Genomic DNA, 27,215 nt, shown 5'->3' with positions numbered 1-27,215 from the left:
GTGGTGGCAGATATTCATGAGTCATGTTACCGTACACAAGATCCTCACACTATCAGCCATGAAGAGCATATTTTAGTTACCTGCATTGTACTTCTACTACACTGATCTACACAATTGATCATTTTTGCCTTCCAGATTACGAGATGCTAGTCGGCTCCCACCTCTTACACAGCCTACTATTCTGACTCGGCAAATGCCCCAACAGCACCTCACTCTCCTCCCAAGCCTCACTTCCCACTGCCCTATGACTCCAAAACAGCCCCTCCCGATCCCATTTCTCCTTCACTCTTAACAGTCTCCCATACTTATCTCCATGGAAGCTCTCCTGCCATCCAGGCTCGAGGTAATCCGCCTCGCTCAGATAAGTGCCGCTGCCCGGCGTCAACGCCCGCCACATCGGATTCCACACCTCGGTCAAATTCCTGCTGAGCGCTTCGACTTGCGGCGCTGGGGTGGTTTCTTTCCAGGTGACGACCATGATGGCGAAGAGGAGGACGTCGCGCCAGGCGGGGAGGACGGCGTTGTCAATTGCCGCGGCACCTGGTGGATTGCGCATATTGAACATGATAAAAAATGCGCCGGCGTCGAAGACAGCGCGGATGGCGGCAAGGCTGGCGGCACGGGAGGTGGCATTTGCCACGACGGAGCGCGGGAAGAAGCGGCTGGCTTGTCGACCGTTCCAAGTCCACGGTTCCTGAGGGAAACCGGCCGCCCAGGCGGAGGCGAAGTCGTCGTATTCCGTTATGGTGAAGGTCTCTATGGGCATACCAAGGGCTTGCCATTCAGATAGAAGTGGTGCGATGCTCATGCGGAACTCGGAAATTGACGTGTTTGGCGCGACCCATGAGGCCATTTCGTGTCCGATTTCACCATCTGAAGAGTGCGTTATGCGGAAGTAGGAGTAGTACCCCTTATCTGCGAACTCCTCGAAGCGGTCAAGATACGCGGCCATTGCTTTCCAGAAGTTCTCTTGGGAGAAAGTGGGAGATGTCTTAATACTGTAGCGCATGGTTGTCACTTTGATCTGCGGGTGGGCTTTGAGGACCATGGAGGTTACGACGGCGAAAGTGCCGCCACCCCCGCCGCGGAGCGCCCAGAAGAGATCGGCGTGGGAGGTGCGGTTGGCGGTAAGGAAGCGGCCAGAGGCGGTGACGAGGGAGATGGAGAGGACTTGGTCGGCAGAGAGGCCGTAGAGGGAGGAGAGGGGTGAGTGCCCACCGCCCTGGGTGTAGCCGCCTACGATGCCGACAGTCTGGGTGCGTATCAGCATCTGAGGCTTCCGTGTGATCGTTGGTAGGAAATAATGAAAGGAACTCGAAGAGAACATGATTCATAACTCACCTTCCCTTCACCTCCTATAACGGTGACATTGTGCCTTTGCGCCAACTCATATGCTTCGAAGACATGCACACCAGCACCCAATCTTAGGGCAGGCCCAATCTCTTCCCCATCATATCGTTCGAAGTTGAACGTCTTCTCCTTTAGGCGGTGCGTCCACACGCTCAACGCGCCCATTCCCGTACTTTTCCCCAGGAAGTCATGTCCCGTGTTCTTGATCACGAATCTGATATTGTGCGCTTTCGCGAACCGCACAGCAAGCTGAATCTGTGCGACACTCGTGACGTTGACCGTGTAGGATGGGTACCCGCCTAGCGTACATGATCCATTACTCGTAGGTAAGAATGAGGGAGCGAATGACGGTGGGAGACACGTTTGGCCTTGGTACAAGGTAGCGCGAATCGATGTTGGGTCTTCGACGCGGAACGACGAATTATCCCAAGAGGATGTCAGAAACTGGCATTCTGGACTTATGGCGCTGACGTTGGAGCCGTAGCAAGGTGCGGCCTCAGGAATCGTTGCAATGAGTGCGCCAGATAGTGAAGTGTTGAACGTTTTCCACGTGAGATCACTGGGCCAATCTGGATCGCCAGGGTAGGTCTTGCATCTTGGAGCTCGTCTTGCACATGTAAGACAGGAACCGGCTGTGCTAACGAATGAATCGAGGGCCTCGTCACTGATGTGGTTTTTCTCAAAGTCGAACAGATCGAAGACGGAAGTCGCGCGGGCAGTCGGGCCTGATAACAAGGACACAATGGATAGAATGTGGTAGCTTCTCATTATCAATCGAAATGCTGCGCCAGCTGCGGACGATTGCCTGTGGTCGGCCCTTGAGGCAACGTGACTGGCCGCCTACATATGCTCATGAGGCTTCTCGTATTCCTTTGCTTCGGACCATCTTCACCGTGCGGAGGACTCCGCTTCGACTTGGCGTATAGTAAGACGAGGAGCTCGAAAACGCTGAGTGCGGGGTAAAGCTAACAGCAAGGCGAGGCGATTGGTTATACCTGAAAACTGTCAAAGCACACCGGTCGATGGGAATCTGCCATTGGCCGGGCCTTGTCTTGATGCTGCTCCGGGCCTCTCCCTCCCTATGCTATTACTCAGCCTTGCAGGTAGTTCCGACCCACGTCCGTGGACAAGGTATCCGGGAAAGTGCAATGTCAGTCGATCGGTAGAGGAATTATCGTGCCAAGAACCAACAGGTCTACACTTTATCCAATTAATGGTAGATTTAGGTCTTATAAAGTAATTAATAATAATACTGGCGGGTTAAGAATTGGCAATAGAGCATCCATGTCGGTTGTCATTTGGTTGTCATCCAATTGGCTCAAGTCAAATATGTTCCTGTAAGTAAGCATCCTCTGAAAAACAGACATGTGCTTATAGCATGGCCAATATGAATCGATAGTATGGACCATGCAAGGCTGCTTACGGAGAAGGTCATATTATTGATGGTCAGCGTCTTGGTCGATTCAATCATGGTGATCGGATACGCGGTCTTTTCGTTCGTTGTTCTCTGACATAACGTCTACGGATACTGATTCTGCACCTATAGTGGCCAGCTAAAGGTTGAGATGCGGGTTGTGCAGTGCGAAGTTCGGTAACTGCCTTTGTGAGCTGGGAAGTGTGCAGGCAGATTTTGCCACGCACAACAACTGCTTTGTCATGTTTCCGCCAGCTAATTGACTCTATTTCCGTAGTTATTGTATATGATCCAGGAGAGTTCGCAATATACACCTCAGAATCCCCCTGGAACAAGCGGCTGTGTTCTCATAAAGGCAAGACGGCCAAGGCATGGTCCAATCAAGATTTGGTCCTTGAACCGTGTGGCATTTGATGTGACTATTGCGGTTCCTAGTACCAGAGTGCCAGGGTAGCGAGATAGAGGTCAGCGAGACTGATTAGACTTTGTTAATCGGGCACCAATTCAAGCTGAAGTGTGTGCGTGCTTTTCCTTCAGCTGCTCCAACGGCCATTTCAGGCCCGCGTAACCCTGTTCGCTCACAATGGTCTCAATACTCTTCATGGCTTGTTCGCACCAGCCTTGAAGAAACCATTCGTCGCCAAAATTTGCGAATAGGACGATGAAATGCGCGAGCAAGATTAGCGCCATAGTATTTCGTTGTTTGAGTAACGCCATGTATTCTGCCGGCACCAAAGACATCCATCTCAGCGCAACTCCGATCTCGAGCTTCGCACGTGGCAGATGAGGGTGTAAGAAGTAACAATGCTTGTAGACGAGCTCGAGGCCAGCCAAGGCGTCGAGACACGTCTGCAGCGCCGCAGGGTCAGTTGAACCGAGGGAAGGGATGAGTCTCTCGCGTAAAGCTAAGAATTGTTGGTCGATTTGTGGTGACAAAGTATAAGTATCAGGGTCTTCCAGCTTATCTGTACTGAGGATTCTGAGAGGACCCGATAGGATGGTGACCCAGTGATCAGCCAGTACCCCTCCAATGCCTCGAGTGAGCATGAAGTGATGTACAATATCGTCAATAAAGCCCGTACCACTCCTTTCTCTTTCCGCGTCGGTACGACGCGCGATGTAAATCATCGATATCAGTGTCAGGAGCGCGCACAGGGCGAACGCAGCACTACAATTCTCGGACGTGATGTTGGTGAGCACAGAGCGTAACTGCGATGTTGCCAATGCTTGATGATAGCTTGATTGCATCTCGTACTTGGTTCTCTCATTCTGTCGCAAATAGGATAGATGCATGGCGGAAACCGCGAGCAGGCCGTGCATCAAAAAGGGTTGCGGGATCGCCATCTCAGGAATCACGACACGCCACATGTGCTGGTCAGCTTCGCGATGTGAGAGCGTGTAGGAGGTGGCCGACGTGAAGTGGCTCATCAGGAACAAGTCCTCGGTCCATGTCAATGGCCTTGGAGGTGATTGCTCGGCCAATATCGGCACGAGCAGTGAGAGGAACGCAAAGTCATCCGGTAAACGAAGTTGACGAGAGCCATCGTGCGCGACTGGCGATGGCGAGAACGATGCTTGTTGTTCTGCGGAGATGAGGCGTGATGTTCGTGCCGAAGTCAGACTGCAGTCCTCCTGCCTCCTTCGACAGTTCGTGCAAGGGGCTTGCAGGTCGCACTTTCGTCCCAGTCATCATCAGCTTGGCAATGTGGTTGATAACCGTCTTACTTTTACACGTCTTAGCTTACAGCGTGAACAGCTGTGTCTCGACTTGCTGTGGTGCACTTTTGACGGCATTCCGTTTATGGATATCGAAGTACTCGGAACCCAAGAACCCGGCGACCAGAAGTCGCTCGAACCGAGGCTCGCTAAGGAAACTGCGACTTGGCTTCTCGTACACTATTCCTCAAAGAGTATAAAGTGCGAGCTGCGCGGGCAGTAGCACCTTGCCCCCCAAGCTAACGTCGCGTCGAGTCTTACATTCGATTACCGCCAGGAATATAGAAGAACTTGTGGTAAGCGACATGGCTGGTTCATCAATCCCCTGCGCGTCCGACACGGCCATGCTGAGTGCTGGACAATTTCTTTTTCTCCTGCGTTGATCTTCTCCCATCTTTTCTAGCCATCATCTGGAGCATCTATACGACAACATATCAATATGATAAAACGAGCGCCCATCGGTGCGCGTCTCGCTCTCACGCTCTTATGCCTCGCAAGCCCCGCCTTCGCAGCCCGCGACAATACTCGTCCCAGCTATCGTACCTGCCACGAGGTATCACCTGAGTGCCCAGTTGCGGCGACGACATATGGCTACTATCCTGAGCTCGCTCCTAATGCCTTCTTCCTGGCGCTGTTCGCGACCCTCTTCGTTGCCTCCTTGGCCATCGGTGTATGGAGCAAAACCTGGACATACACACTCGCCCTAGGAGGTGGCACGCTCCTCGAAGCCCTGGGTTACCTCGGCCGCGTTATGCAACATAGCAATCCATGGAAGAAGGCGGCGTTCGAGATGCAGATCTGCTGCCTGGTGCTTGCGCCCTCGTTCGTGGCGGCTGCCATTTACTTGACCCTAAAGCATTTTGTGTTATACTGCGGCCCGAAGCACAGCCTCCTCAAGGCTAGGCTATATCCCTGGGTATTTGTCGGCTGCGATTTCGCCTCTATCGTCCTCCAGGCCATTGGTGGAGGTGTAGCAGCTGGTGGTGGGTCCTCAGACAGCCTCACCATTGTCAACGTGGGAAACAACCTTATCGTCACGGGCATTGCGTTCCAGGTCGCTACCATGACCGCTTGCGGGCTCCTCGTTGTCGTCTACCTATGGAGATACAGGCAAGCGCGCGCAGAGCGCCATGCATCAAACGAGAAGAGCGACTTCGAATTGAGCAGGGCAAATGGCCCTGTGAGCAGGAAGTTGTACATCTTTGGAGCCATGTTGGTATTGGCCTATGTGACGGTTTTGATCCGTTGCATCTACCGTATCCCCGAGATGGCGGGCGGCTGGGGAAACCCGCTAATGAGGAAAGAGAAGGAGTTTCTCCTGCTGGACGGCATGTAAGTCTACATCATCATATATCGTTTACTCGGCCATACTGACTGGTCATCTTAGGATGGTCGCTATCGCATGCTTGGCCCTGACCATCTTCCATCCGGCCTTCTTCTTTGCCCCCTTTACCGCTTTCCGCCATGGTCAGCACAAGTCGTCCCAGCACGACGCGACGCCTCAGATGTCTGAGTAGACTTGTGAATGAGCAGAACTAGATCATTTCGCTTTCATTGTTAACATATGTATTCTTACGCGACATTCGTGCAGTCCTTTCAGCGTTGCATTTAGACAGATAGAAATCTCACGAACTTTGACCTTGACCTCACTTAAGACTTCACTTGCACTATCTAGCATGTCCTCCGCCGTATGAAAATTGGACGACCGCTTGAAAAGTCTTTTAGGTTGCGTTATCAGTAGAGATGCCGTGAGACTGAAGTCACACCATTGCTCGTTGATCTACTCAACCCTGAAGACTGCGAAGTCAACATTCCAGTACGGCCAGCACTAGAAGAGTAAGACCTAACAGATCAAAGTCATCTTCTGAAAGAGCTCCTGAGAAAGCAGTCGTTCATGTTCTTGAAGAGCCTTCTGCCCACTTCTTAACTACCGAGACCTACCCACACACAAGGACGCAACATATAGCTACCATCAGAACACACCCGGTAACTCGGCCATCTCTTTTGAACCCACTCACTTTAGTATTTCCAACGGATCAATCGCACCTATCTGACTAGAAGGTCCTTTTCGCTTCCTTGACATGAAGCACCTGCTCTGTGTCTGGATGATGCAGCTAAACTAAGGGCAGCTAGATCTGTCTTTATTGATACCAAAGACGCAGGTGATCCCGGTGCAGCATTACAATGCCGCTGATCAACTAAGGTTGTGACATTCAACTTTCCATTACACATAAACTTTTGCACTATGTCCTCATTAAACGTCTACTTACAATCCAAGATTATCCCTAAGGAAGCGAAGTCCGTGCCGCACAGAAAAGCCCCAGATATCCATCTATACACATTGCATCCCCTCGAAGCGAGTGAGTGACCCACGCCCGCACCGCAGAAAATTCCGTGCCCAAAATACTGAAGGCAGTCGGCCAGAAAGAAGAAAAGCAACGAACGGGCTAAGCTTACAGCATCTATGACAGACAAATAGATGGTACCAAACACCGGATCCCCATATGCAACATCAACATGGCCTCATCGCTGCATCGTCTCGTGTCTGCTCCAGCGGACTAGCTCTGCACCTTCTTCCGCTCGCGCACTCGCGACTCGATGCTCCCGGCGTCGCTCGCGCTCGTAGGCTTATCCGACGTAGCAAGCTCCTCGCCGTTCAAGAACACCTTCGGCGTGCCGTTGGCGGCATTGCCATTGGCCTTCCCGTTAGGAGTCTTTTTCGCGCCCTTCCTCTCGCCGGCTTCTTCGGTATCACTCTCCTCGTACTCGCTCCTGTCGTCGTCCGCGGTGCTGTATCGGATGAAGCGGTAGGCGATGCGGCAGATGAGGAACCACCAGAAGAGGTTGACGGCCTGGAGACTGGCGAGGAGGGCGAACGTGATGATCTGCGAAATCCAGCACTTGTATTGCTGTGTTTCCCAGTTAAGCTCGTAGGGACCGACGGTCTTGAACTCGGTCAAGATGGAGTAGAGGACGCGGAGGTTGACATAGTGGCGGAGGTAGCCCCATACGCACATAAAGACAAAGAAATAGGGGCCGGTGATGGGCGCGTCGAGGTAGTTGAGCACTTTTGACGTCTGTTTTCTGTCAGTCAAAATATTGGTCGCGGGGTCGGGTGGGGCCTACAGCAAGGAAGAAGTCGGATATATCCATGGTAATGTAGATGGCCAAACCCATGTATGTGAAGTGAAAGCGGTAACTGCACCAAATCAAGGTCAAGGTGATGATATGATGCGCAACGAATTCCTTGAAATCCTTGCGGGGCTTCTCCAGTCCTAGCAGGAGCACAATCATCTGCTGCGCCCAGTAGCTCGCCTGGAGCAGGTAGTATGCCTTGAAGATGGCCTCGTGCGTCTTATGCGGAAAACCCTCGTACATGGCGGTCGTATTGAAATACCACACGGGCGTCCGGCTCATGACATACAGGCCGAAAGGACCATAGACGGCAAAATACATGGCTGTGTAGAACTGCTCCATGAACCTGGCCTGCTTGGCGCGAGACTTGATGCCGAAACGGATCGCAAGTGGTCGGATGAATCGCTGCATGAGGAACTCGCGCGTGAACGAGAAAACGATGGTGTAGAATGCAACAAAGGCAAAGTCGCGTGCGCCTTTGCCATAGTGGATGGGTGCGGTGGGGTCTGCGCCCGGTTCTCGCGGAAGCGGGTAGGAGAGGAAGAGAGCGGCGGCGATGGGGTTCTTGGGCGACGGGTTGACGAGGTAGAGCGAGACTATGGCCAGGGCCAACGTGAGGGGACCGACCCAGGTGTGCCGCATGCAAGTACGCTTGTACTTGGAGAGCGCGCGGCGGACCGAGCGACGCTTCGAACGGCGACCGGATTTCTCGCGCTGCGCATGGTCAGCACCTCAATTGCACCCTCACGGCAGCTGCACATACAGTCGGCTCTGTCGGGGTCGCGGGCGGACTCCCTAGCGTCGCAAACGCAGGCACACTCGTGTCGCCCGGCAGCTCAGCTCCTAGTCCGCTGCTTTTGCGCCGCCGGACGCTCCCGCTCTTGCTTGAGCGGCTCTCCTTCTTCGACTGCTCCGTCTGCAGCGGTGGGAAAGGCTCGACGTCGCGGGAAACCATCTTGATGCGCGCAAATTCGGGTGGGAGAGGAGAATGTGAAGCCCTGCGGGCAGCCGGGGCGGAGGTAAGCATTTTGGGCTAGGAAAGGAGCGAGCGCGCCAAGCACGTGAAAGTGGTCGGTGATTGGCTGCGGGGCTCGCGGGGGTCGACGTCGAGTCTGGTGCGAAATTGCATGCAACGAGGCATCGTTGTGTTCATTGCCGTGTGGTACATATATCTGCAATCGTGTATCCTCCGATATCTCCGGCAGCACTCCTGGCCTTGTGCCCATTCTCGTCCGCACCGGAGAGCGCGGGCGCCGCTTTCACACTGGTTTGCCTGTCGGCTTCGTGTAGGACTGTACTGCAGCTACACAGACCCCCTGAAGGAGTGCTCGGAAACCCTGCACTATCACTGGTCAACTAGGCGACCATTTGAGCAGGGGTCGGGCACCGCGGACACCAGTCAGCAACTCCAACACAATAGCACGAAAAGCGTTCAGTATAGCTGTTGTGAATGCATAATTATACCGAGTCGTTGCCGTTAGTCGTGCATGCAGTATCAAGAAAGCCGTTGAACACCACCCAATGCAGATGCAATGCCACATAGAAATAGCCATAGCCCAACCCACCGTGTGCAAGTGTGGCCAAGCTACAATGACCTCCAAAGGAATCACTCCATCGCTCCATAGCTTCCACCAAAGCTTCGCGGACTAGCATGCCTCTCGGTTCCCAATAACGCCCTCGCCTCATCCAATGCCCCCCTCTCCCCTCGAATCGGAATGCTCTGCGAGCTGCTGGAACTCGACCTGGGGCTTTCATTCCTCGATGTCTCGGCAGGTGTGCCAGCGCGACTAGCACTCGGAGTGCCTGCAACACTGACAGCAGGTACCCATCCTCTCATCCACCCGCTCACCCTGCGCCAACGGAAGCGCCTTTGCTTCAGCAGCCCATGATCGTTGATGTCGAGGATGATCTCGTCGTCCCTTAGCTTTCCACGCCCCCGTGGCTCATTGTCGCCATAGTACCAGAACTGCACCCCCACAGCGGCATCCATGACCAGCACGCCCGCAGCGCCGAGGAAGAAGGGCGTTGCTCGGAGAACCCAGTCAACGCGCACGCTACCTTGCGTGTCTACCCAGCCTGAGCCTTCTCCTGGTGCGTAGTTGAACCAGGCGCAGGGATTTGTTAGTAGAGATGATGAGTAGAAGAGGTTGCCGAAAAAGGCTGCTGCGAAGAGGGTTGGGCTGAGACCGGCGGTGGATTTTCGGACATGGTTCTGGTAGAGTTGAGGCAGGCGCGAGCCGAGGTACAAAAATGTGGACATCCAGGAGAGGATTTTGCCGGCTATTTCTGAGGCTGAGGCGTGCTCTGAGGCTCGCGTGTGCAATGACAGATGCTGTGTTGGGTGTGCAGCCGGGGCGAACGGGCTGACATTTTTGGCAGTCGCAGTATTGGAAAGTACTGCTAGGATGAGAGAAATGTAGAGGATGGTCTTGGGCGACGGTGCAAGCATAGGCGAGCTTGACGCGGCCACTCGTCTGACATCCCGGTTCGAGGGCGTGCCAGTGGGTGGTGTTCCTATATACGATTCCTTGAACGAACTTGGCGAGCGTGCATAGTTCGGGATTCGAAATGCGTCCATGGGATTTGATCGGCCTGGTATGCTGCGGCCAGGGCTTGTTGGCAATTGGTCTTTTCTATCCGAGTCCAGCCCATCTTTCGCGACAGGAACGACAGTCTTGTCACCGGCACCCTTTGCTTGGCGCGGAGCATCACGTACTTGATCCATGCCTGACGGCCCGTTGTCATAATCTGAGCTTTTCGGTCGGTTCCAGATGGGCCGAAGTGGTCGTCCGTGCTTCAAAAGCCCGTACCATATCCATTGCCCGCAGAGTGCGCAATCCACAAAGACATAGTAGCTCGCGATTATGACTTGCCATGTGGCTTGATGTGTGAACAGCGAGCCAAGCAGATTGGACACATCGCCGAGCAGCCACTCGGTCAGGAAGAAGATGCTAAGCCCCGATGTCGACTTTAACCTGTAGTTCTTGTATATTTGCGGAAGCTGTGCGAAGAGCCACGACACGATACTGCATGTTCCGAGGACTGTAGATATCAGAGCGAGGTTCGTAGGTATGCACGACCCGAGGGTGACGGAGAGGCTGTAGAGGAGGTCGCTCGCGGGTTCGCAGCGGTCAGGTAGCGAAGGTTTGCCTATGTGTAGGGGTGATAGGTAGGGAGGCATGGTGTCATAGGCGCAGCGATGGCGAGCGAAGGGCGGACTCGAAGGTAATGCAGCGCGCTGCAGATAAAAGCTCCACGGCCGCCAGCAATCTGTGAAGCTTGATATATCTTATGAACAGTTACTTTCGCGCTCTTGTGTATCTCCTCGCTATTCTCAGGCCGCAGTATCGCGGGCCAAGTGGCTCCGTGTCAGGCGTCACACGCAGGTGGGTCGCAGCCACACAGGCGCAGTCGCAGTTTCCCAGCAGCTGATCGTTGCAGGATGTCAAGAGCGCCGCACCAATATCGATACTGCGATGCCTCGGGGTACCCTCGAAGCTCTTACCGAAGATGTCCGCGTTCGCGACCTCGTGTCTGACGTCGTTGGCGGGCGGTCACTCGGCGGAGGTAGCTAAGCCGAAGCGGGCAGCTCACAGGAACACGCACCCACGACGCGGGCGAGGAGGGCCAGAAAGCAAGAGAAGCAGCAATTGAATGTTCTCGGTAAAGAGAACCCTCGTTCACAGGGTGGGAAGAAGAGGACGAGCGGACGAGACCGTTGGAGTCGCGGTCCAAGGCCATGTCAACAGCTGACACCAGCCAAGCACAATCCGCAGTCGGTACGGGTGACCACAACGAGGCCCCGACGGCGACTATCATGGGCGCCGGAGCAGCCATGACTGGACGGGTTGCTTGATAGCGGAGGGCGTCTTATCTGGAGGGTGTCGCGTGCGGCAGAGATAAAGCCAGACCCGCCTTTAGCGCTCCCCGGCTTCGCTTGCCGCCCCGTGACCACTTTCCTGAAACTGAGACTCGGCCCATTCGGCGACTTTCGTTTGCAAAGCAGCCTCGATCACTCTCAGTTGCCTTGCGCCATCATCTTGCGACGGATGAACAACTACTGAACCATGTGATGTAGATTGGTCCTTTCACCAGATTGAGAGCGATACATCCGAGATGGGAACACACAATCCCCCCGCCATCGGAGCGCCATCGGCATTGCTTACACTAATGACACATCCAGCTGCATTCTGACCGAGGACAAGATCAGTTCAGGGCAGCGCGTGAAGGGCTTCGTTTACTACTTCTCCACCTTCTCCTACCTTGAAAGTCGCATATGTCAACACTTCCGTGCGAAAAGAAAAGATTCAGATCGTCCAGATCACAAAGGCACGAACGACAAGCGCAGGCTTCCCCGGTGCAACAACGTATTCGTCCTTCATATCGTCAATAAGTGCTCCGCCGTCTTTTCCAGGCGGGAACGTCACAATATACTACGACACGAGGGTAGCGACGATGAGCCGGATCTCGCGAAGAGCAAGGTTTTTGCCTGGACACGCATACCGACCTTTCACCAAAGCAAGTTAGTTATGAAGCGTGGTTTGAGGAATCGGGCGACTCACCTTGCCCAAACGCATGAGACACATTGTGAATCCTGACCATCTGAGGTTGATCAAACCATCGCTCTGGGAGGAATTCGCTTGCTCGCTCGTAGCATGATTCCACTGCGAATATCACCATATATCTATCTATGATTGAAGCCGTCACCCTTGCGATGTCCGGAGCTGTACATCAGCATCGCGATTGTAACACCCTAGTGATCTAAGCCACCTCCTAGATTTTGCCTCTGACTTTGCTCACTGTAGGGAGGTAGACCCGAACAGGAACAAGCTGGATATCTTGATAGTCGAAAGCACGTCTCGATAACGAGCGAATCCCATGGCGCTTGCATGAGATAGGAAGTAAAAGGTGCTCGTGTATGAACGAAAGCGGATCGGGAGTGCGAGAAATTTAACCTATGCATCTAGAAATTGCTGACCTGCAGGCCTTCCACGAACCTGCCCAAAATGCGAAACTTCTCCATCATGAGCACAAGCCCGATTTAAGAGGGAAAAAAAGGCGATGAAGAATACTCTTCACGAACAATGATGACCACGCTGCCACCTCACTGCGATCATCACTCAACCCATTCGAGTGACTCGAAACGCCAGTTGACTGGTCATGAAGGATCTCTTGACATTGAGAACATCTATTTCGAATCATCCCCACTTCAGAAGGATCTGCAATGTTTTCATTTACCAAATCTACACTATTTGGCTTTGTACCTTATCCGACCTCAAGACCATAACAATCCCCGCTAGTATATATGGCTTGATAGGTGCATTTTCTGGAGCACCTCTCTTGTCTGACTCACTTCCACCACGCTTTGCCATTTCTCGTGTGCCGCATGTACTTTTCTGGACATGGTCAACTCTTGCAATCAACAATCAAAGCAGCGAATCCGCTGTCCTCAAGGACGCACTCAAAAAGCCATGGAGACCGATGCCATCACGTCGAACATCGGTCATGGCTGCCAATACGCTGATGATGGCCATGTACGGTTCAAACATGTTCATGTCTTTCATATTGGGCACTCATCGGCACGCGCTATCAATGTTGCTTTTGGGCATCTGTTACAATCGCCTGGGAGAAGCTGACTTCAGCTGCGTGGAAAAGAATTTCATCAATGCCGTAGGATATATATCCTTTATCACTGGAGCTCTTGTCAGCGGGAGGCAATCATAGACAAAGGCAAAATCTGGCGAAATGAGGAGTACTACAAGTCAATTCTGGAGCTGTGCCATCAACCCGTCGGAAGTTCGGTTCCATTACGAGAGGCTACGATAGTGTCAGAAACTCAGGTGCTCAGCATCGAAAGCGACCTCACTACGTGTTATAGCATTCAAATTCCAGTGAATATGCTACATCACATTGCAAGAGTGACGTTTCCCACGCCGATAAGTTAAGCAAATGCGGAATGGGCAGTTTCATGGACAAGCTTTACACTTGCACGTGGGATACTCAAGGACTCGCGGCTTACTCCCCATGAGCCAGTCCAGGACCTTGAGACTGGGACTTCCAGGAAAGCGGTCTAGAAAGCACGGAAGCTGAGAGATCGTACGAAATACGTCGTTGGAACAATGCATCACGGTCGTCGCTGTCTGTCGTGCAGAAAGAAAAAGTGGGCCTCACAAATCGAAAGAGCACACGGGACATGCAACACATGCAGTGTATTTGGAAAGGCTCTCCGACCAATAGCGATATTCGCAAGTGATGCCATGGTACATAAGTACATGTCTTCAACTCAGCCGCTTCCCGAAGTCCAAACCCCAGAGTTTGAGCATCACGTATTTTCAAGCAACTAGTCCTGTAACAATTTGCCGTGATAGGGCAAGCGGGAGATGTCTACAAGAACCCTCAAAAAACGTCATGTGTAGAGATGCTGTATGTCGAGCAGGTCAAGCCTCTACGATTCGACAGACTTGTGTGCATTCGTGAGAAACAGGAGATCTCTCGCAAAAGCCCTTACAAGGGTCTCGGTCCCGTTTCTGGTAGCTACTTCAGACCATAGAAGCACCTAGCTGCTTCATTCCACACGACATCAAGCGTGATTCTGTGGGAAACGTCAGGGAACCCACTCCAAGGCCGGTTATATGTCTGTAAGCACGAACGTCACCACCGGCTGACCAGATGGATCTGGAAAAGCTTTCTAGAGCCGGGACCACTGTTTTTCAATGTGGGAAACACGGGAGTACATTATAACTATATTGTTATTGCTTCTATGTTCTCAGATGCGCATGGGCACCTGACGTAGTGGGTATCTGGAAGAGCTACCCTCAAGGGAGCAAACCTCCACGGTCATTCGACTTTTCGTCATAGACACCTGCATTGAGTAACTTCCGTCAATAGTTCCTCCACTGGCCCAATACGGGCAAGGTGATGGCATGGAGTCAGATCTATACAGAAGGCAACGATAGGAGCAGCTGTTGGAGGCCAACATGCACATGGCACAATCCTGACATAGGTCATGCCGGAATTGAATCACGGTGTAGTACAAAAACAATGCGATCAGTAGATCAGATTACACTAGACATTATAATGCTCAACTTGTGATATTTGATTCAAAGCTTCAAGAGCCAGACGGCTGGTGAATTAAGACACAAACCCAGCTGCGTAGTTTCCGCGCGAATCTGCAGCCTTCACGTAAGTAAGTTGCGATTACCACGAATCACTCTCGGCTAGAAGACTGGAGTTCCACCATAGTATAACAATGCGTCCGAAGCGATGCAATGCCTCGTCATCATTGTGCACGAACAACCTGCTGGACGTATACATAACGAAGTCTGTGCTTCCCCAAGAACACTCTACAAACAATCACGAACCCGAGATGGCGAACTTGATTCCTTCCAGTTTCCTGTCCGATGTTGCCTTCGCAACGCACAATAAGTACGTAGGTATTTCACTAGCTGGCAAAGGCTTCACGGCGGAGGTTTGGTACGCGATTCCGCGATCCGCATTCGGCAGCATTAATCATCCTGCAGATGTGGGTCTATTGCGTTCCCATATCTGTGCCGTAAAGCTGTACAAGCTGTACTCACCCCAGATCTATTTGAAGAACGAGTTACCTGCCATGAAGCGTCTACAGACCATTCCTGATGAGCTTCGCGCACGCTTCACCGAGCCCCTTGACTTTTCAGAGGCGGAAAGTGATAACGAACGATGCTGGGTCGCGATGAAAGCCATCCCAGGCTTCACGCTGACGCAGCTACGCGGGGCAGCCTTGCTCTCCAAGAAGGTCGTCCCGCAAGAGTTCGTTTTCCACATGTATATCCAACTCCACAAGGCGCTGAAATTTCTGCATACGTCTGACCCGCCTATGACCAAGGGCGACCTAGTTGCAGTGAACGTAATGATTGATCCATCCACTCAGGACGTTCCAGGTTTTCCGAACATCAAGTTGATCGACTTTGGCGGCGCCCAAGTCGGGAAGATTGGGGTACCACTGTCAAAGCATGCGATGGATTCCGAGTGGAATTGGATGTACAGGATGATGTATGATTTGGCGTTGTTGAACCACACATGTGAGTACACCAATGAGTCGGTCTTCACAACTGGGGGCGGGAATGAGCGCAATTGTACCCACGAAATCGACTTCTCTGATTTCATAGACACGCTGGGATATGCCCTTGCGGCTGGCAGGCGCTTGGATGAGTCTAACTTGGAGCAAGAGATGAATCTTCAGGAACGGCTTCCCCGAGTTCTGAAGATTAGGAGAGATTTTGCTTGCCCTGAAGCTCTGCAGGCGATTGAGCGGCTGCTCGAAGGGACAGGGAAGAGCATCAACAACAAGTTTCCGACTGATCAGCAGATTTTAGACGTGTTGAGCGAGCGCACGTCGACTTCGTCCAGCCGGCTTTGATCGGTCGGAGGGTAAATATGGTACATATTTAAGTTGGGGAAAGAATCTTCTGTATTTTCCATTAGCGTTCTCTGCGTCCTCTCGCGTAGCTTGAGAGGCATTTTTCTGCTGGCAGCTTAGCAATTCAAATTTGTCCATTATAAACTTCAGAGTAACTACTATAACGTTTAGCATGCTTTCAATGTGTCTATGCATCAATCCTAAAACAGCTCGTATTCATCCTCTCTCCACTTCGTCTATCGCTAGTTATTCGTGTGTCACTTCTTGCTATTCTATACATTCTTCTTACTGCTGGTGTTGTTCTCCCAAATCTTTAGAAATAGCTTCCACAAGATAGAGAACATGACACCTTGCAATCCGTTTGCCAGAATGCGTGTCTTCAATCCGCGTCCAAACAGGCCCAGCCTACCATCTTGGCGGATAACTCGCCTCGCCGCCTCCGCTGCAGATATGTCAGTCACTATCGCTCCGTCACAAATAGATACAGTGGACGTACAGTAAGACACTTTCGTGTCGTTGACCTGACGATAGGTTTTGATGACACGAAGAGAGTTCGAAATGGAATCTGACACAACCGAAGCGCAGAATCCAATGAAGGCTGCACGCAGGAGCCACAAGAAGAGTTGGTGGCTCCTATCTGGCTCGTTAAGCACTTCTGAGAGCCAATTGTACTGAAAGCAGATGTTAGGACATGCCTGTCGACTTCAAAAAGTAGGATATACCGTCGCAAACCAGGGATAATGTCCCACAAACGTCGCGGCCGCCGTGGCGAATGCTCCCCACCATAGACTCCCAATCCCATCAGTCTTCACACGTTGTCGAAGCAATGCAGTACCACCCGCACCCTGTGCCTGTAGCGTCGTTTTGAGAGTATCGATTGGTGTTAACGTCATTCTGAAAGCAGCAGCGCAGGCAGATGCGAAGATAGTCTTGATGGGCGAAGGTAATTGCGCCAAATATCCATTCGAGCTCAACAGCGCAAGAATACCAGCATTAGCAGCTGTATCGCCAAATCTTGCTATCGGACCTTGGAACAGCGCTGCACCGATACCCTGGTAGTAGCGCCGTATGCCACCATCCTGGTACAACGTACGCGTTGCCACGCTGAGAGAAGAACCATGTCGATACTGGTAATTCATGATCGTTCTTATCGGCATCAAAAGGAGGACTTGGAGGACCATGGCTGCAGCGCCACTTAGGCCGCCGCCTAAGGCGCGTTTCAACGCGGCACCGAGGTCGAAGTCTACATCGTCCGACTCTATCCAGCCTTGAATGAAAAGGGCGAGAAGGGCTTCAACAAGCACAATTCCCAACGCCCACCAAAGGAGACGGTATCTGCTTGGAGGCTCTTCGGGTTGTGGTTTCAAGGAAGCAGTGTCTGATGAGTCGTCTGGCGATGCATCCTGCTGTTCGGGAAGTGGATCCACGGAGAGAAGAGGCGAACGTTCGTTAGGCTCGCGGCCGGCCTCAAGGCTATGAGGTGAAGCCATTCCTTAGGATTCGATAAAATATATAATAGAGCCGATGATGAAGATGAACACGTTCCAATGACTAAAGGTGGTTGGGATAGCTATCGATTGGTAATCCTAAAGTTAGCACATCGGCTACGCGAATGACGCGATGTGGGAATATGAGTGGGTCCGGAGATAATCGAAGCGCGAAACAACAACACCACAAGAACGGCATCGTCCTCACAGCTCGCCTGCTTGTCGCTCATGAGTGACAGCAATAATATAGGATTCTTTCGGCGATCAGAAATCTATCAGGGACATGACGTCCGATACCGCGGCGTGAGAGCCACATGAGAAAGCAGCGATGAAAACCACCTTCGGATATTCTTTTATCGACTCACAGTTTGGAAAGTACAGTTGATTACTATCCAACTGCATAAGGAAAGATTACGTTTCTGGTGTACATATTCTTTGTTTAGTTTTCTATGTGCGAGTCCCGAACAGTGGCATCATTCTTCGGTCGTCCTGTTGTATCTTACAATGCACTCTCGTAGTTTTCGCCCCACATTCCCAGCTCATATTCATCAAGCGTCGTGATCAAATGGGGAGCTACCTTATTCGAGAGCTCGCCGAATCCAAGGCTTAGCAATTAAAACCCCCGGGGCCTGTTCCTCGTCATTCCTCGTTCATCCTCCTTCGTTCTTCCCCAATCAAGATCAAGCACTTACCCTCCATAGTCAACTTGCGACTCAATCTCATCTCCACGTCATCCTCAAGAAAATCTCCCCGGAAACTCCACCATCCATCCCTTCTCGGACTTCTCAAAGCCCACGAACCTAACCACCATCTGCTTTCCATTCACTTCACCTTGCCAGAGCAGCAGACCCGCCATCGGCTTCTTGTCCACCTTCCACCGCTCCGTTGCACTTATTCGATCGAGGAGCATAGAGCTCCATTGCGTCGATGTCTTTGTTTGGTGTCTCCAAACGTGGTAGATGGAGAGTGGACCGTCGGTTGGGTCGTTGATGAGCGCAGCTATATGGAGTTGGAGAAGTTCGACCCGGGACAAGCGACAAGATAGAGAAACAGTTGGCTTTGGGGACAACTTACGATCGAACTTGAAGATGATGCTGTCGCCGCGTTTGTCGACGTAGCGGTAGACCTCGCGTGCGGTCATCGTGGGCGGGTTGTGCGTGGAATACGCGCCGTGTGATATGCTCTGAACGCGGGATGCGGGAAAGAGGCTGCTGTTGGGGACTCCGACACTGAAAAATATTTCAGCGAAAATGTAATTGCTGAGATTTGCGAGGGGACTGAGTGTTTGTATAAACGCGGGTGTGCGTGCTGCATCTCTACGGTAACCCGCATACGGGAAACGGAAAGACCACTCACCGCTCGCACCAGACAACCGACAACAGTGAGCTGTTAAGACGCTCTCCGGTCTATTACAGGCGATATGTCTTCCCATTCTGCGCATCATCGTACCTGGAGAGCGATCCCAGAATCGGTACACCCGGATACACGCACAGCATCCGCGTAACATTATCTTGCCCGCCGCATCCAGACTCGCTTCTTTCACTTTTTGCAGTTAAAAGCAACAAACAATACTAGAAATTTTCATCAGACTCGAATATTCAAATTACACGTTTGGCACAGTGGCATACGAAATCATCTGGTCCTCATTTCAGCGCCCATGGAGCCGCATCTCAACGACCCATCCTCGTCGAATTAGATCGTCCTCCACAAAGTGCTGCTTTATTTAAAATTCCAAGCAGCTTCAGGCAGTATCTTTACTGAAGTTGGTACTCGGGAATACTCTGACCACAGGTGATGGACCAGTATGGGTTAAAAGTGTCGGCAGGCCCACGGTAAAGTTATTCTAATATCGCTAACAAAATTCTATAAACCTTTACAGCTCTACGCATGCCATTTAAACACTAGATTGACTCAAAGAGACCTCCTCCTGACCTCGACACAAACGCCCGGATCTGTCATGACCTCAAAGCCATATCGAATGGTCTTCGGAACATATCCCGGCTTCAGTCTTACATCGTATGCCAGCAAAATAACCGCAAGCGCCGTCTTTACCTCTGCAATGGCGAAAAAGCGACCGGGGCAGATGAACTTGCCCATGCCAAACACAAAGTGGTCGACACTCGTGGATACGGCAGAGGAGGCAGTGCTCCACTTTCCGCCTTTCTGGCGGAGCTTGACGTAGCGGTAGCCGTCAAACAGCTCGGGACGCTCGTAGACGTCCGGGTTGAGGAGCTGAGATGTAGACACGGAGATGGAGGCTCCTCGTGGCACGATTTGTCCGCTCGGTAGCGTGACATCACGCACCGCCTTTCGCTCGAGGTTGACTTCATGCAGTGTAAGCGAAGCACGTAGCCGAGTTACAGATGATTAGAGCATACCTTCAGCCAGCGGATTGAGTCGCTGTGTTTCCTTGATAACACTATCCAGCAGCTGCACATTGAAGAGCCCTGCCGTTGTCCAGCCATGTGCCCGCACCGACGCCTCTATCTCATCCCGCAAGGGCGCGACGAGCTCTGGATGAGCACATATATTAGTTAGAGCCTGTTTGAGCAACTCGGAAGTCGTAACAATGGCAGCCATGGACATTCCAAGCTGCATCCCAACGGCGTCGTAAGAGCGCCCAGCAGTAGCTTCTTCCACCCAGGTAATAGAGTCTTCTGGTTTTACGGACGCTTGATCTTGGCAAGAAGCAGCTTCTCTTTTCTCGATTGCTCGCTTGTCTAGTTCCTGCTGAAGCAGTTGGCGCGCGCACTTCACCTAAGGTACGAATACAAAGTCAGTTTAAGTCAAGAAAGGATGGGACATGTCTTAGCTAAGCGAGAAGTCTTTTCTTTACAAGAAGACCCATCCACTTTGTACCTAGAGGTTTATTCACCTCAGCGCGACAGTTACGGCATGCTGGAAGGAACCAGTGGACGAATGGTCGCGTCCATGAAGGACAGGAACGGAGAGCGCGCGTGGCCATGAACATGGTCATGGCATAGCTAGTCGTAATTCTCTGCCATGTCGCGTTCTGCGCTAATTCATCGCCCACGAAGACCGAAGCAGACATGAGACCGATGAGTCTGACTCCTGTATCGGCCCATCGGGCGTCGTGCCAGGCTGTTCAATGTGTTAACGGGACCTAAGTTGTAGTGAGCTACCCACCCTCTTCTTCCCCCCAGAATTCGGCCACGCCTGCTGACGCATGTGTATGGAACTTTTGAACCTCTGTTTCTCAATTTAGCTTCTTGTTGGAATCTGTAAACTAGGCTCGCCGACGTACGGGAACTCTGTGCCAGTTTGTTCTTCACGACGCCGATAAGCACTGCATGTGGGTCTGACACCGCAATGGTTCCTTCAAATCCAGGATACCGTGCAAAGAATTCCTGGCCCCGTCAATAACTCGTTCTTGAAAATAATGGATCTGCTAATCTACCTCGGACACAAAAGCCTGGTGATCCAAAGCCGGACTCTTCTTCACCCATTCCGCATATTCGACCGGTAGGATGATTCTCGATCCCAAAGTCGTTATGATGCGAAAAGGTCCGTTGAACTGAGGCAAGTGAGTAAGACTAACCTTTACGATGTATCTATTACATTCAAACAGACCTTCCGGAATCCCTCCTGAATCAAACCCTTCGCATCGGCGATGAAAGCCCCGTGGGCTCGTTTGAGTGCCCAGTCTCTTGGATAAGAATTGACCGTTGGGAAATTATTCTTTCTTTGCTGTATCGAGTAGGCGAAAAAGAAAATGGCAAGGAGTACTACGAACAATGATGCGAAATAGCTCGAACGAGTGTGGGAATAGACATGACTGTACAGCTCTGTCGCTGACCCCATCTTCATTTATTTGGACAATGTGAAAGGCAAGGAGGTTTCGGATGCTATACGCAAAGTCAAGTGATTTCAAGTCCATCTTAAAAGAAAAGAAATCCAATCGATGATGGTGCGTAATGACTCATAATGCATCATATAGGTAGCGTCTTGGAGGGTCGGACAAATCTTCTACATCGTCATTGGATACTCTTCCATGATACGCTGGATAATGTCCCACAACTCCTTATATGTCCAGCGTTGCCTTATCGCTTCCCAAAAACGCTCCAACCTGCTGCATGTACCTCTTCCTCTCCTCGAAATGGCCCATGTGACTGGAATTTTCAAGATGCAGCCACTTTACTTTCTTGATAGCATGGAACCAAGGTGCCACAGCCAAATCCTGCACCTCGTCATAACGCCCGTTGATCAGCAATACTTCGGAATCGATGAGGTGCGCAGTAGAATAGCCCTCCCAGTCTTTCAGCGAGCCAATACATAGGATCTCGGAAGGGCCCAACCTGGCACGCATATTATTCGGTCGCGTACTACAAATTTGCGCGAGACTCGGGATGGGTGGCTTACATTGTTCTATACACAGTCGAGTCGTCCTCCAGCTTCGCGAGTGCCTTTTCCACGTCCTGCGGAAAAGGCCATACTCTGCAAAGATGCTTCTTATAAAACACCAAACAGGCGTCCTTGTACTTGTCGCTCTCGAAGTCCCCATCACGGGTGCAATCCTCGAGATCTCTTTGCACATGTTTAGGCAAGTGCTCAATAAGCTGCTGCACGCCTTTCATCATGAGCGGGACACTCGCCGGCGAATCCGCAAGGACGACTTTGCGCAGTCCGACTGGGTTCCGCGCCGCGTATACACCGCCTAGCATTCCTCCCCAGCTTTGACCGAGGATGTCGTACCCGTGCTCGCGCAGGTTCAGGTGGTCCACAAGGTTGTCTAGCTCCTTGATGAAGAGATCTACGGTCCAGAAGGCTTCGTCTCCATTCTTCTCGCGGAGGTGCGTGGAGTTTCCACTGCCGACTTGGTCATAGAAGATTACCGGGATTCCGTATTTAATGTGCAGATCGATGAATGGGAGGAGATACACGTGTGTGGCGCCTGGGCCGCCGTGGAGGGTGACGAGGGGGGTCACGCCGCGTGAGAGGTCGCCGACGATTTGGTACCAGGTTTCACACCGCTTGCCGGCATCGGGGATGTAGAAGGCAACCTTTCCTTCGGTGAGCTTTGTTGTAGTCATTATTATTTTTATTCAACACTGTTGTCAAAAGTAAAGGTGGACCGAGTTTCAGCCAGGCTTGGGTGGGGTTGCAGGATAAATCAAGCATGTCGCCCGTCATATATGCAGTGGCACCAAATGTAGCTCGTTGATTGCTCGAAGCGCTTATTTAGGAAGGTACTAAATTGGGTTTACGTAGCTAGCATCCTCCCATTCGAGGCAGCTTCGCGATTGTAGTCAACTACCATGACTAAAAAATGCGGAAGTCGAGGGTAGGGGACGAAAAGGCCATGGCGGATAAGTTTGTCCCTGATCTATTACGACGTGAAGTTTGACGCCGCATCGTTAGTCGGTGCAGTCGCTGTCCTTTTCCCTTCTCGACTATGAGAATGGCTAGCGAAAACAGTGTCGCCGAACCTGAGAGTACCCAGGCGTATTTCCTTCTTCGTCTTCTTCTTCTGCTTCTGCTCTGCCCTCTCGTTTTCTCTGGGTTTGCACCACTGTTCGTTCTGGCGCAGTTTGCCAACCAAGTTCCATTACTCCAAGATGCTCGAAAAACCATGTACGAAAGTTATCTCCACCTCAGGTCTCATGTCCAGACCTTGCGGTCTTTGCCCTTGTTTTCATTCATCTTTGTTACGCGCTTTTTGATGTCGGACGCGGTCTGTTGCATCGGATTGAGCTTCACATCCCGACTCATCCTGCCATAGTCGTCTCCGTACTTGGCCACTAAGCGCTCTAGCCACTCCACCTCACGCTGGCTCTGGCTCCTGGGTGCCTTCCGCGCGCCGTTCCGGGCTGCGTCTTCGAGCTGCCTGATGACAGGGTTGTCACTCCGCTCTGTTGGCACCATGGCAAAGCCGTTCCACTCCATCTCGTCGTCGTCTCCCAGTACTTCGGCCAATGGATCATTGAGCGGGTTCTCCTTGGCCTTGGTCTCGCCTACGATGCGCAAGATAGCGCCGGTTTCGGGGTCGCGCTCCACCTCGATTTCTTCGACTTCTTCGATCTGAGGTTTCGAGCTGACGATGTTGAGATTGTCTGCGGTGCTGCCGGCTGCGGCGTCGGCGCGGGAAGATTTGCCATCGTTGAGGCCAAGGGTCTTGATCGTCTTTTCGACACCACCTGTCGCATGGTTGAGGCGTGCGGTAAGGCCAAGGCGAGCGTAGTTCTGGGACAGCGTTTCCTTCTGGTTCCTGGCGCAGGCGAGTCAGTACAGACTGTGGGAGAAGTATGCGGAGTGGAAAGTACCAGTTGGCTGCGATGATGGGGTTCTGCAGAATCTTCTTCTTGGACGGCTGCTTATGGCGCAGCTTGGGGATGGAGGACTTGTTCTTCTTCTTCTGGAGTTCGCGACCCATTCTGGCGTGTGGTCAGGGGGGGGTGGTGCTGCGTGGTGCAAAGGTGGGCGTCGCGGCGCGTGAACTGAGTTTACCGTCTGGGCTGTACGCCAAAATTTCCAGTCGCTCCCCGCTAGCGCTATCTTATCGCCCGTGACGAGCGATCTAATCTTATCAGGTCGGGGGTTCCATCTTATCAGATCATCGCTCCCACCACCTGGCATCATCCATCAGCCCTGCGGTTCGGCCCTATGCGTGGGGACCCCTGAGACGTCACTGCACGCGTCAGACACAGGGCAGCAACCTTCCCCATTACGCCCAAAAACCGCGCGTCCATCATGGTGTCGCGTCGCAACAAAACGCTCGCATCCCTGTCACTCTGCCTGGCAGTATGGGCCTGGAGTGCATCGGCAGCAGCTGTAAAGGGCGAGACGGCCGCTGTCGACGTGGGCTCGCTGACTTCCCCGCAAATTGAGGAGCAGTTGCAGGTAATTAATCGAGGTCGCGTGCCCTTCCAGCATGGGCGTAAACTCACCGGTATCAGAACTGCTCCCTCGTCCAGGCTCTCAATGCCCATAAAGTCGCTTCAAGTCCCTCCGGGTCAAGCCTGACGTCCAAGATCTTCGCTTTCTTGTTCCCTGGCAGCCCCGCTGTCAACGCACTCCTCGCGACGCTGTATATCTCTGGGCCGCCCAATTTCTTGCTCGCATTATGCCCGCCCAACATCGATCCCTCGTCGCTGTCCGTCATGGTAGCCTTTGCCGTCGGCGGGTTGCTGGGCGACACTCTCTTCCATTTGCTGCCTGAGATCTTCCTCGGCGAGGATCCGCACGATACAGTCAAGTTTGTTATGGTGGAACCAAACAAGAACCTGCTCTTGGGGGTCGCAATCATGGCGGGGTTCATCACGTTCGTGGCCATGGACAAGGGGTTGAGGATCGCGACAGGCGGAGAGGGCGGCCACGACCATTCTCACGGCCATGCTCACGACAAGATTGAACCGAGCGCCATTGCCACAGGAGCTGAGCTGAAAGGTACATCAACACCAGTCACCTATACGCATCCAATCTCTAACACCAGACAGACTCAAACGACGGTGTCCGCGCCCGCAAGCCTGCTGCTGACCTCGCTGCTCCCGCAGACACTGCCGCTGAGCAGAAGAAAGAAATCAACCCGAGTGTGAAGCTCGGTGGCTACCTCAACCTGATCGCTGACTTCACCCACAACATCACCGATGGCTTAGCAATGAGCTCTTCCTTCTACGCGTCCCCCACCATCGGCGCGACCACAACCGTCGCCGTCTTCTTCCACGAGATACCCCACGAGGTCGGTGACTTCGCGCTGCTCATCCAGTCTGGCTTCAGCAAGCGAGCTGCCATGGGAGCACAGTTCGTCACAGCTCTGGGCGCGCTGCTCGGAACTTGCATCGGTATCGCCGTGCAGGAGCTTGGTGGGAATTCTTCTTCTAGCTCAGAAGGACCAGGACTGTTTGGCACAAGCTTGAGGTGGGGAGACATGCTGCTGCCGTTTACTGCTGGCACATTTCTTTACGTTGGGACAGTGGCCGTCATTCCGGAGCTTCTGGAGACTGGCCCTAACAAGGGCCAAGAGCTCAGAAAGACACTCACGCAGTTTGCGGCCATGTTTACTGGTGCGGGCATTATGCTTGCGTAAGTTTTTTTTTTTTGCCTTTGCCACATAGAAATGCAATGCTAACGATCACAGCATCTCCTGGTCTTGAGTCATGACCCTCAATTTGAGACGTAATGCGATCTAGACATTACGGATGGACCAACACTTCATTCGTCCAGTCTTCAAACGACTAAGACCTATTTGAATACACAGAATTCCATTGCCGGCGTAGCATTAGCATTGGGCGATCGTCATAGAAGATAGACCTTCACACTTCGAGTTGTACATAGATCCAACTCACTCTTGGCTGCTACAAATATCACGTTGGGATTGAAAGACAGTTTATGGGACGCACAGCCTGGACGCGTCTCGTCTGTCTCCTGACTCGTTCAGCAACAACAAGCTTCAATGCGCAGTATTATTTTTCGAAAAGGGCGTGATCTCATAGGAATTTCTGGATGGCATCGTCCACGATATTACGCCGTTGTCGCGAACTATTGCATATGGACGTAGCAAGTCACAGGGCGCTAAATCCTTCCCCCGTCTACTTAAGTGCGGAGGAAGCTAGAGGATCCTTCGACGCCTCTCTCGTCATTCGCACAGTACTGCCCGTCGTCGATCAACGGCTTTCCGGTGGCATAGTCAGGAGGTTTCTTATATTTGACCGAGTGTGTACGAGATGTAAGCAGACATTTAGGCCCTACGGAAGAAAAGGGAAAGGCGCGAGCAACATGAAGCGCCGGTGTTTTAGTGAGCAGATATGCTTACTTGCCGTTTTCGGTGCATATTAGCGGCAAGTTCGTCAGCAATTTTGTTGACGTTCAAGAAGCATCCACTTCGGCGGTCGCTGTGGCGATGCATCCAGATGTCCATTCTCTTTGAAAGATCGTAAAACTAGCAACTGCAACGCTATACCTCTAGACTTGCGGCCGTACGCCTTACACAAGCGAATGTACAAGCCGGGTGCATCGGCGCTCGAAATACCGAGATGATGGCAGATCGTCAAAGTATCAGTGCACGGCGCACTATTCGTCGCGGGACACGCTTGAAACGTGCAAAAATAGTCCGCGTCACCAATGCTGGCCCCCAATCCTCTTCACTAAAGCACCTCCTTATCCAATGGAACTATGTACCGAGTGCTTGGCATTTCCCTAGACCAACCGTATTCTGTTAGGCCTGCGTGTCACAGGGCGATTCCCGCTGACAGACGATCGCTGCGCAACGGTGCCCTGTCTGTACGAAGGCTGGAGGATGGCACAGTGCTGGGGTGGAGTAGCGCGGAGGAGTGTATACGAGGAGATGAGAGGCGCAGGATGTGTATAAGCTAGCGGTCGGTACTTGCCTCAGCTCGTTCACCGTCCTCTCCAGCAAAAGTGCGACCGAAAGCGATTCAGAACTAAGCAGATATTGGGTTTCGTGATTTGAGGTGGATCTGGTGGAAGAACAGCCTAGCATCCCCGCAAATACACCCGTACGGATCCGACACGACCTGTCAGCCCAGCCGAGCCACCGCACGGCTGACACCATCACCACCTCATTGTTCTTCGAGCGGCTGAAATCCTCATCGTCTCAACCCTCAACTTCTCCGCACCAATTCAAGGGTTAGCTTTGGCTTCCTTCGCACTAGGAATGAAAACCTCTACGTCTACGACATCTATCTCGAACATGCTCCGCTCTCCACGCACGCATATCACCGCCTTCCTCGTCGCTCTC

The 27,215-nt window shown here is 52.4% G+C and overlaps 14 protein-coding genes across 14 annotated transcripts; 4 read left to right on the top strand and 10 right to left on the bottom strand.

Annotated features, from left to right (window-relative positions):
* Positions 1-136: 136 nt before the first annotated feature.
* Positions 137-2,182, bottom strand: CC84DRAFT_1141520 (FAD-binding domain-containing protein; the record flags this gene model as incomplete). Its single annotated transcript, XM_018176327.1, has 2 exons — positions 1,342-2,182; positions 137-1,252 (listed from the first exon to the last, which is right to left on the bottom strand). The coding sequence occupies exons 1-2, from the start codon at positions 2,116-2,118 to the stop codon at positions 137-139; spliced, it is 1,893 nt and encodes a 630-aa protein (XP_018038997.1). The 5' UTR covers positions 2,119-2,182.
* A 934-nt stretch (positions 2,183-3,116) lies between these two features.
* Positions 3,117-4,569, bottom strand: CC84DRAFT_1203957 (uncharacterized protein). Its single transcript, XM_018181867.1, has 2 exons — positions 4,490-4,569; positions 3,117-4,438 (listed from the first exon to the last, which is right to left on the bottom strand). Exons 1-2 carry the CDS (start codon positions 4,556-4,558, stop codon positions 3,269-3,271), a joined length of 1,239 nt encoding a protein of 412 aa, XP_018038996.1. The 5' UTR covers positions 4,559-4,569; the 3' UTR covers positions 3,117-3,268.
* Positions 4,570-4,741: 172 nt separating this feature from the next.
* Positions 4,742-6,058, top strand: CC84DRAFT_1115288 (RTA1-domain-containing protein). The gene is made up of 2 exons (XM_018175421.1): positions 4,742-5,812; positions 5,868-6,058. Exons 1-2 carry the CDS (start codon positions 4,920-4,922, stop codon positions 5,995-5,997), a joined length of 1,023 nt encoding a protein of 340 aa, XP_018038995.1. The 5' UTR covers positions 4,742-4,919; the 3' UTR covers positions 5,998-6,058.
* Positions 6,059-7,038: 980 nt separating this feature from the next.
* CC84DRAFT_1185442 (longevity assurance proteins LAG1/LAC1) lies at positions 7,039-8,570 on the bottom strand (the record flags this gene model as incomplete). Its single annotated transcript, XM_018180806.1, has 3 exons — positions 7,039-7,557; positions 7,607-8,329; positions 8,379-8,570. 3 exons carry the CDS (start codon positions 8,568-8,570, stop codon positions 7,039-7,041), a joined length of 1,434 nt encoding a protein of 477 aa, XP_018038994.1.
* Positions 8,571-9,058: 488 nt separating this feature from the next.
* Positions 9,059-11,215, bottom strand: CC84DRAFT_1162536 (PQ-loop-domain-containing protein). Its single transcript, XM_018178019.1, has 2 exons — positions 11,121-11,215; positions 9,059-10,903 (listed from the first exon to the last, which is right to left on the bottom strand). Exon 2 carries the CDS (start codon positions 10,794-10,796, stop codon positions 9,222-9,224), a length of 1,575 nt encoding a protein of 524 aa, XP_018038993.1. The 5' UTR covers positions 10,797-10,903; positions 11,121-11,215; the 3' UTR covers positions 9,059-9,221.
* A 1,472-nt stretch (positions 11,216-12,687) lies between these two features.
* CC84DRAFT_1239923 (uncharacterized protein) lies at positions 12,688-13,377 on the top strand. Its single transcript, XM_018183996.1, has 2 exons — positions 12,688-13,003; positions 13,070-13,377. The coding sequence occupies exons 1-2, from the start codon at positions 12,776-12,778 to the stop codon at positions 13,337-13,339; spliced, it is 498 nt and encodes a 165-aa protein (XP_018038992.1). The 5' UTR covers positions 12,688-12,775; the 3' UTR covers positions 13,340-13,377.
* A 1,487-nt stretch (positions 13,378-14,864) lies between these two features.
* On the top strand, positions 14,865-16,013 carry CC84DRAFT_1174077 (uncharacterized protein; the record flags this gene model as incomplete). Its single annotated transcript, XM_018180072.1, has 1 exon — positions 14,865-16,013. The coding sequence occupies one exon, from the start codon at positions 14,865-14,867 to the stop codon at positions 16,011-16,013; it is 1,149 nt and encodes a 382-aa protein (XP_018038991.1).
* Positions 16,014-16,145: 132 nt separating this feature from the next.
* CC84DRAFT_1162534 (mitochondrial carrier) lies at positions 16,146-17,561 on the bottom strand. The gene is made up of 3 exons (XM_018178018.1): positions 16,736-17,561; positions 16,510-16,684; positions 16,146-16,455 (listed from the first exon to the last, which is right to left on the bottom strand). The coding sequence occupies exons 1-3, from the start codon at positions 17,501-17,503 to the stop codon at positions 16,286-16,288; spliced, it is 1,113 nt and encodes a 370-aa protein (XP_018038990.1). The 5' UTR covers positions 17,504-17,561; the 3' UTR covers positions 16,146-16,285.
* Positions 17,562-18,134: 573 nt separating this feature from the next.
* On the bottom strand, positions 18,135-18,848 carry CC84DRAFT_1239918 (uncharacterized protein; the record flags this gene model as incomplete). The annotated part of the gene is made up of 2 exons (XM_018183995.1): positions 18,135-18,499; positions 18,575-18,848. Coding segments are annotated over 2 exons (537 nt in total), but the record flags the coding sequence as incomplete, so codon positions are not given.
* Positions 18,849-19,377: 529 nt separating this feature from the next.
* CC84DRAFT_1194756 (cytochrome P450) lies at positions 19,378-21,368 on the bottom strand. The gene is made up of 7 exons (XM_018181367.1): positions 21,092-21,368; positions 20,919-21,035; positions 20,766-20,868; positions 20,648-20,710; positions 20,376-20,602; positions 19,879-20,257; positions 19,378-19,824 (listed from the first exon to the last, which is right to left on the bottom strand). Exons 1-7 carry the CDS (start codon positions 21,326-21,328, stop codon positions 19,412-19,414), a joined length of 1,539 nt encoding a protein of 512 aa, XP_018038988.1. The 5' UTR covers positions 21,329-21,368; the 3' UTR covers positions 19,378-19,411.
* A 125-nt stretch (positions 21,369-21,493) lies between these two features.
* CC84DRAFT_1162532 (proline-specific peptidase) lies at positions 21,494-22,625 on the bottom strand. The gene is made up of 2 exons (XM_018178017.1): positions 21,881-22,625; positions 21,494-21,816 (listed from the first exon to the last, which is right to left on the bottom strand). The coding sequence occupies exons 1-2, from the start codon at positions 22,549-22,551 to the stop codon at positions 21,543-21,545; spliced, it is 945 nt and encodes a 314-aa protein (XP_018038987.1). The 5' UTR covers positions 22,552-22,625; the 3' UTR covers positions 21,494-21,542.
* A 36-nt stretch (positions 22,626-22,661) lies between these two features.
* CC84DRAFT_1115269 (60S ribosomal subunit biogenesis protein-like protein Nop16) lies at positions 22,662-23,951 on the bottom strand. Its single transcript, XM_018175420.1, has 2 exons — positions 23,782-23,951; positions 22,662-23,726 (listed from the first exon to the last, which is right to left on the bottom strand). Exons 1-2 carry the CDS (start codon positions 23,889-23,891, stop codon positions 23,120-23,122), a joined length of 717 nt encoding a protein of 238 aa, XP_018038986.1. The 5' UTR covers positions 23,892-23,951; the 3' UTR covers positions 22,662-23,119.
* A 130-nt stretch (positions 23,952-24,081) lies between these two features.
* On the top strand, positions 24,082-26,025 carry CC84DRAFT_1194752 (ZIP zinc transporter-like protein). Its single transcript, XM_018181366.1, has 4 exons — positions 24,082-24,358; positions 24,415-24,904; positions 24,955-25,540; positions 25,596-26,025. The coding sequence occupies exons 1-4, from the start codon at positions 24,209-24,211 to the stop codon at positions 25,609-25,611; spliced, it is 1,242 nt and encodes a 413-aa protein (XP_018038985.1). The 5' UTR covers positions 24,082-24,208; the 3' UTR covers positions 25,612-26,025.
* A 457-nt stretch (positions 26,026-26,482) lies between these two features.
* On the bottom strand, positions 26,483-27,169 carry CC84DRAFT_584319 (uncharacterized protein). The gene has a single exon (XM_018186773.1). The coding sequence runs from the start codon at positions 27,027-27,029 to the stop codon at positions 26,673-26,675; it is 357 nt and encodes a 118-aa protein (XP_018038984.1). The 5' UTR covers positions 27,030-27,169; the 3' UTR covers positions 26,483-26,672.
* Positions 27,170-27,215: the final 46 nt, after the last annotated feature.

This window comes from Paraphaeosphaeria sporulosa, assembly GCF_001642045.1.
Source record: "Paraphaeosphaeria sporulosa strain AP3s5-JAC2a unplaced genomic scaffold CC84scaffold_3, whole genome shotgun sequence".
In the NCBI taxonomy this organism is placed as follows: Eukaryota; Fungi; Ascomycota; class Dothideomycetes; order Pleosporales; family Didymosphaeriaceae; genus Paraphaeosphaeria; species Paraphaeosphaeria sporulosa.
The sequence above is the reverse complement of the archived record's forward strand: the minus strand, read 5'-3'. Positions and strand labels throughout refer to the sequence as shown.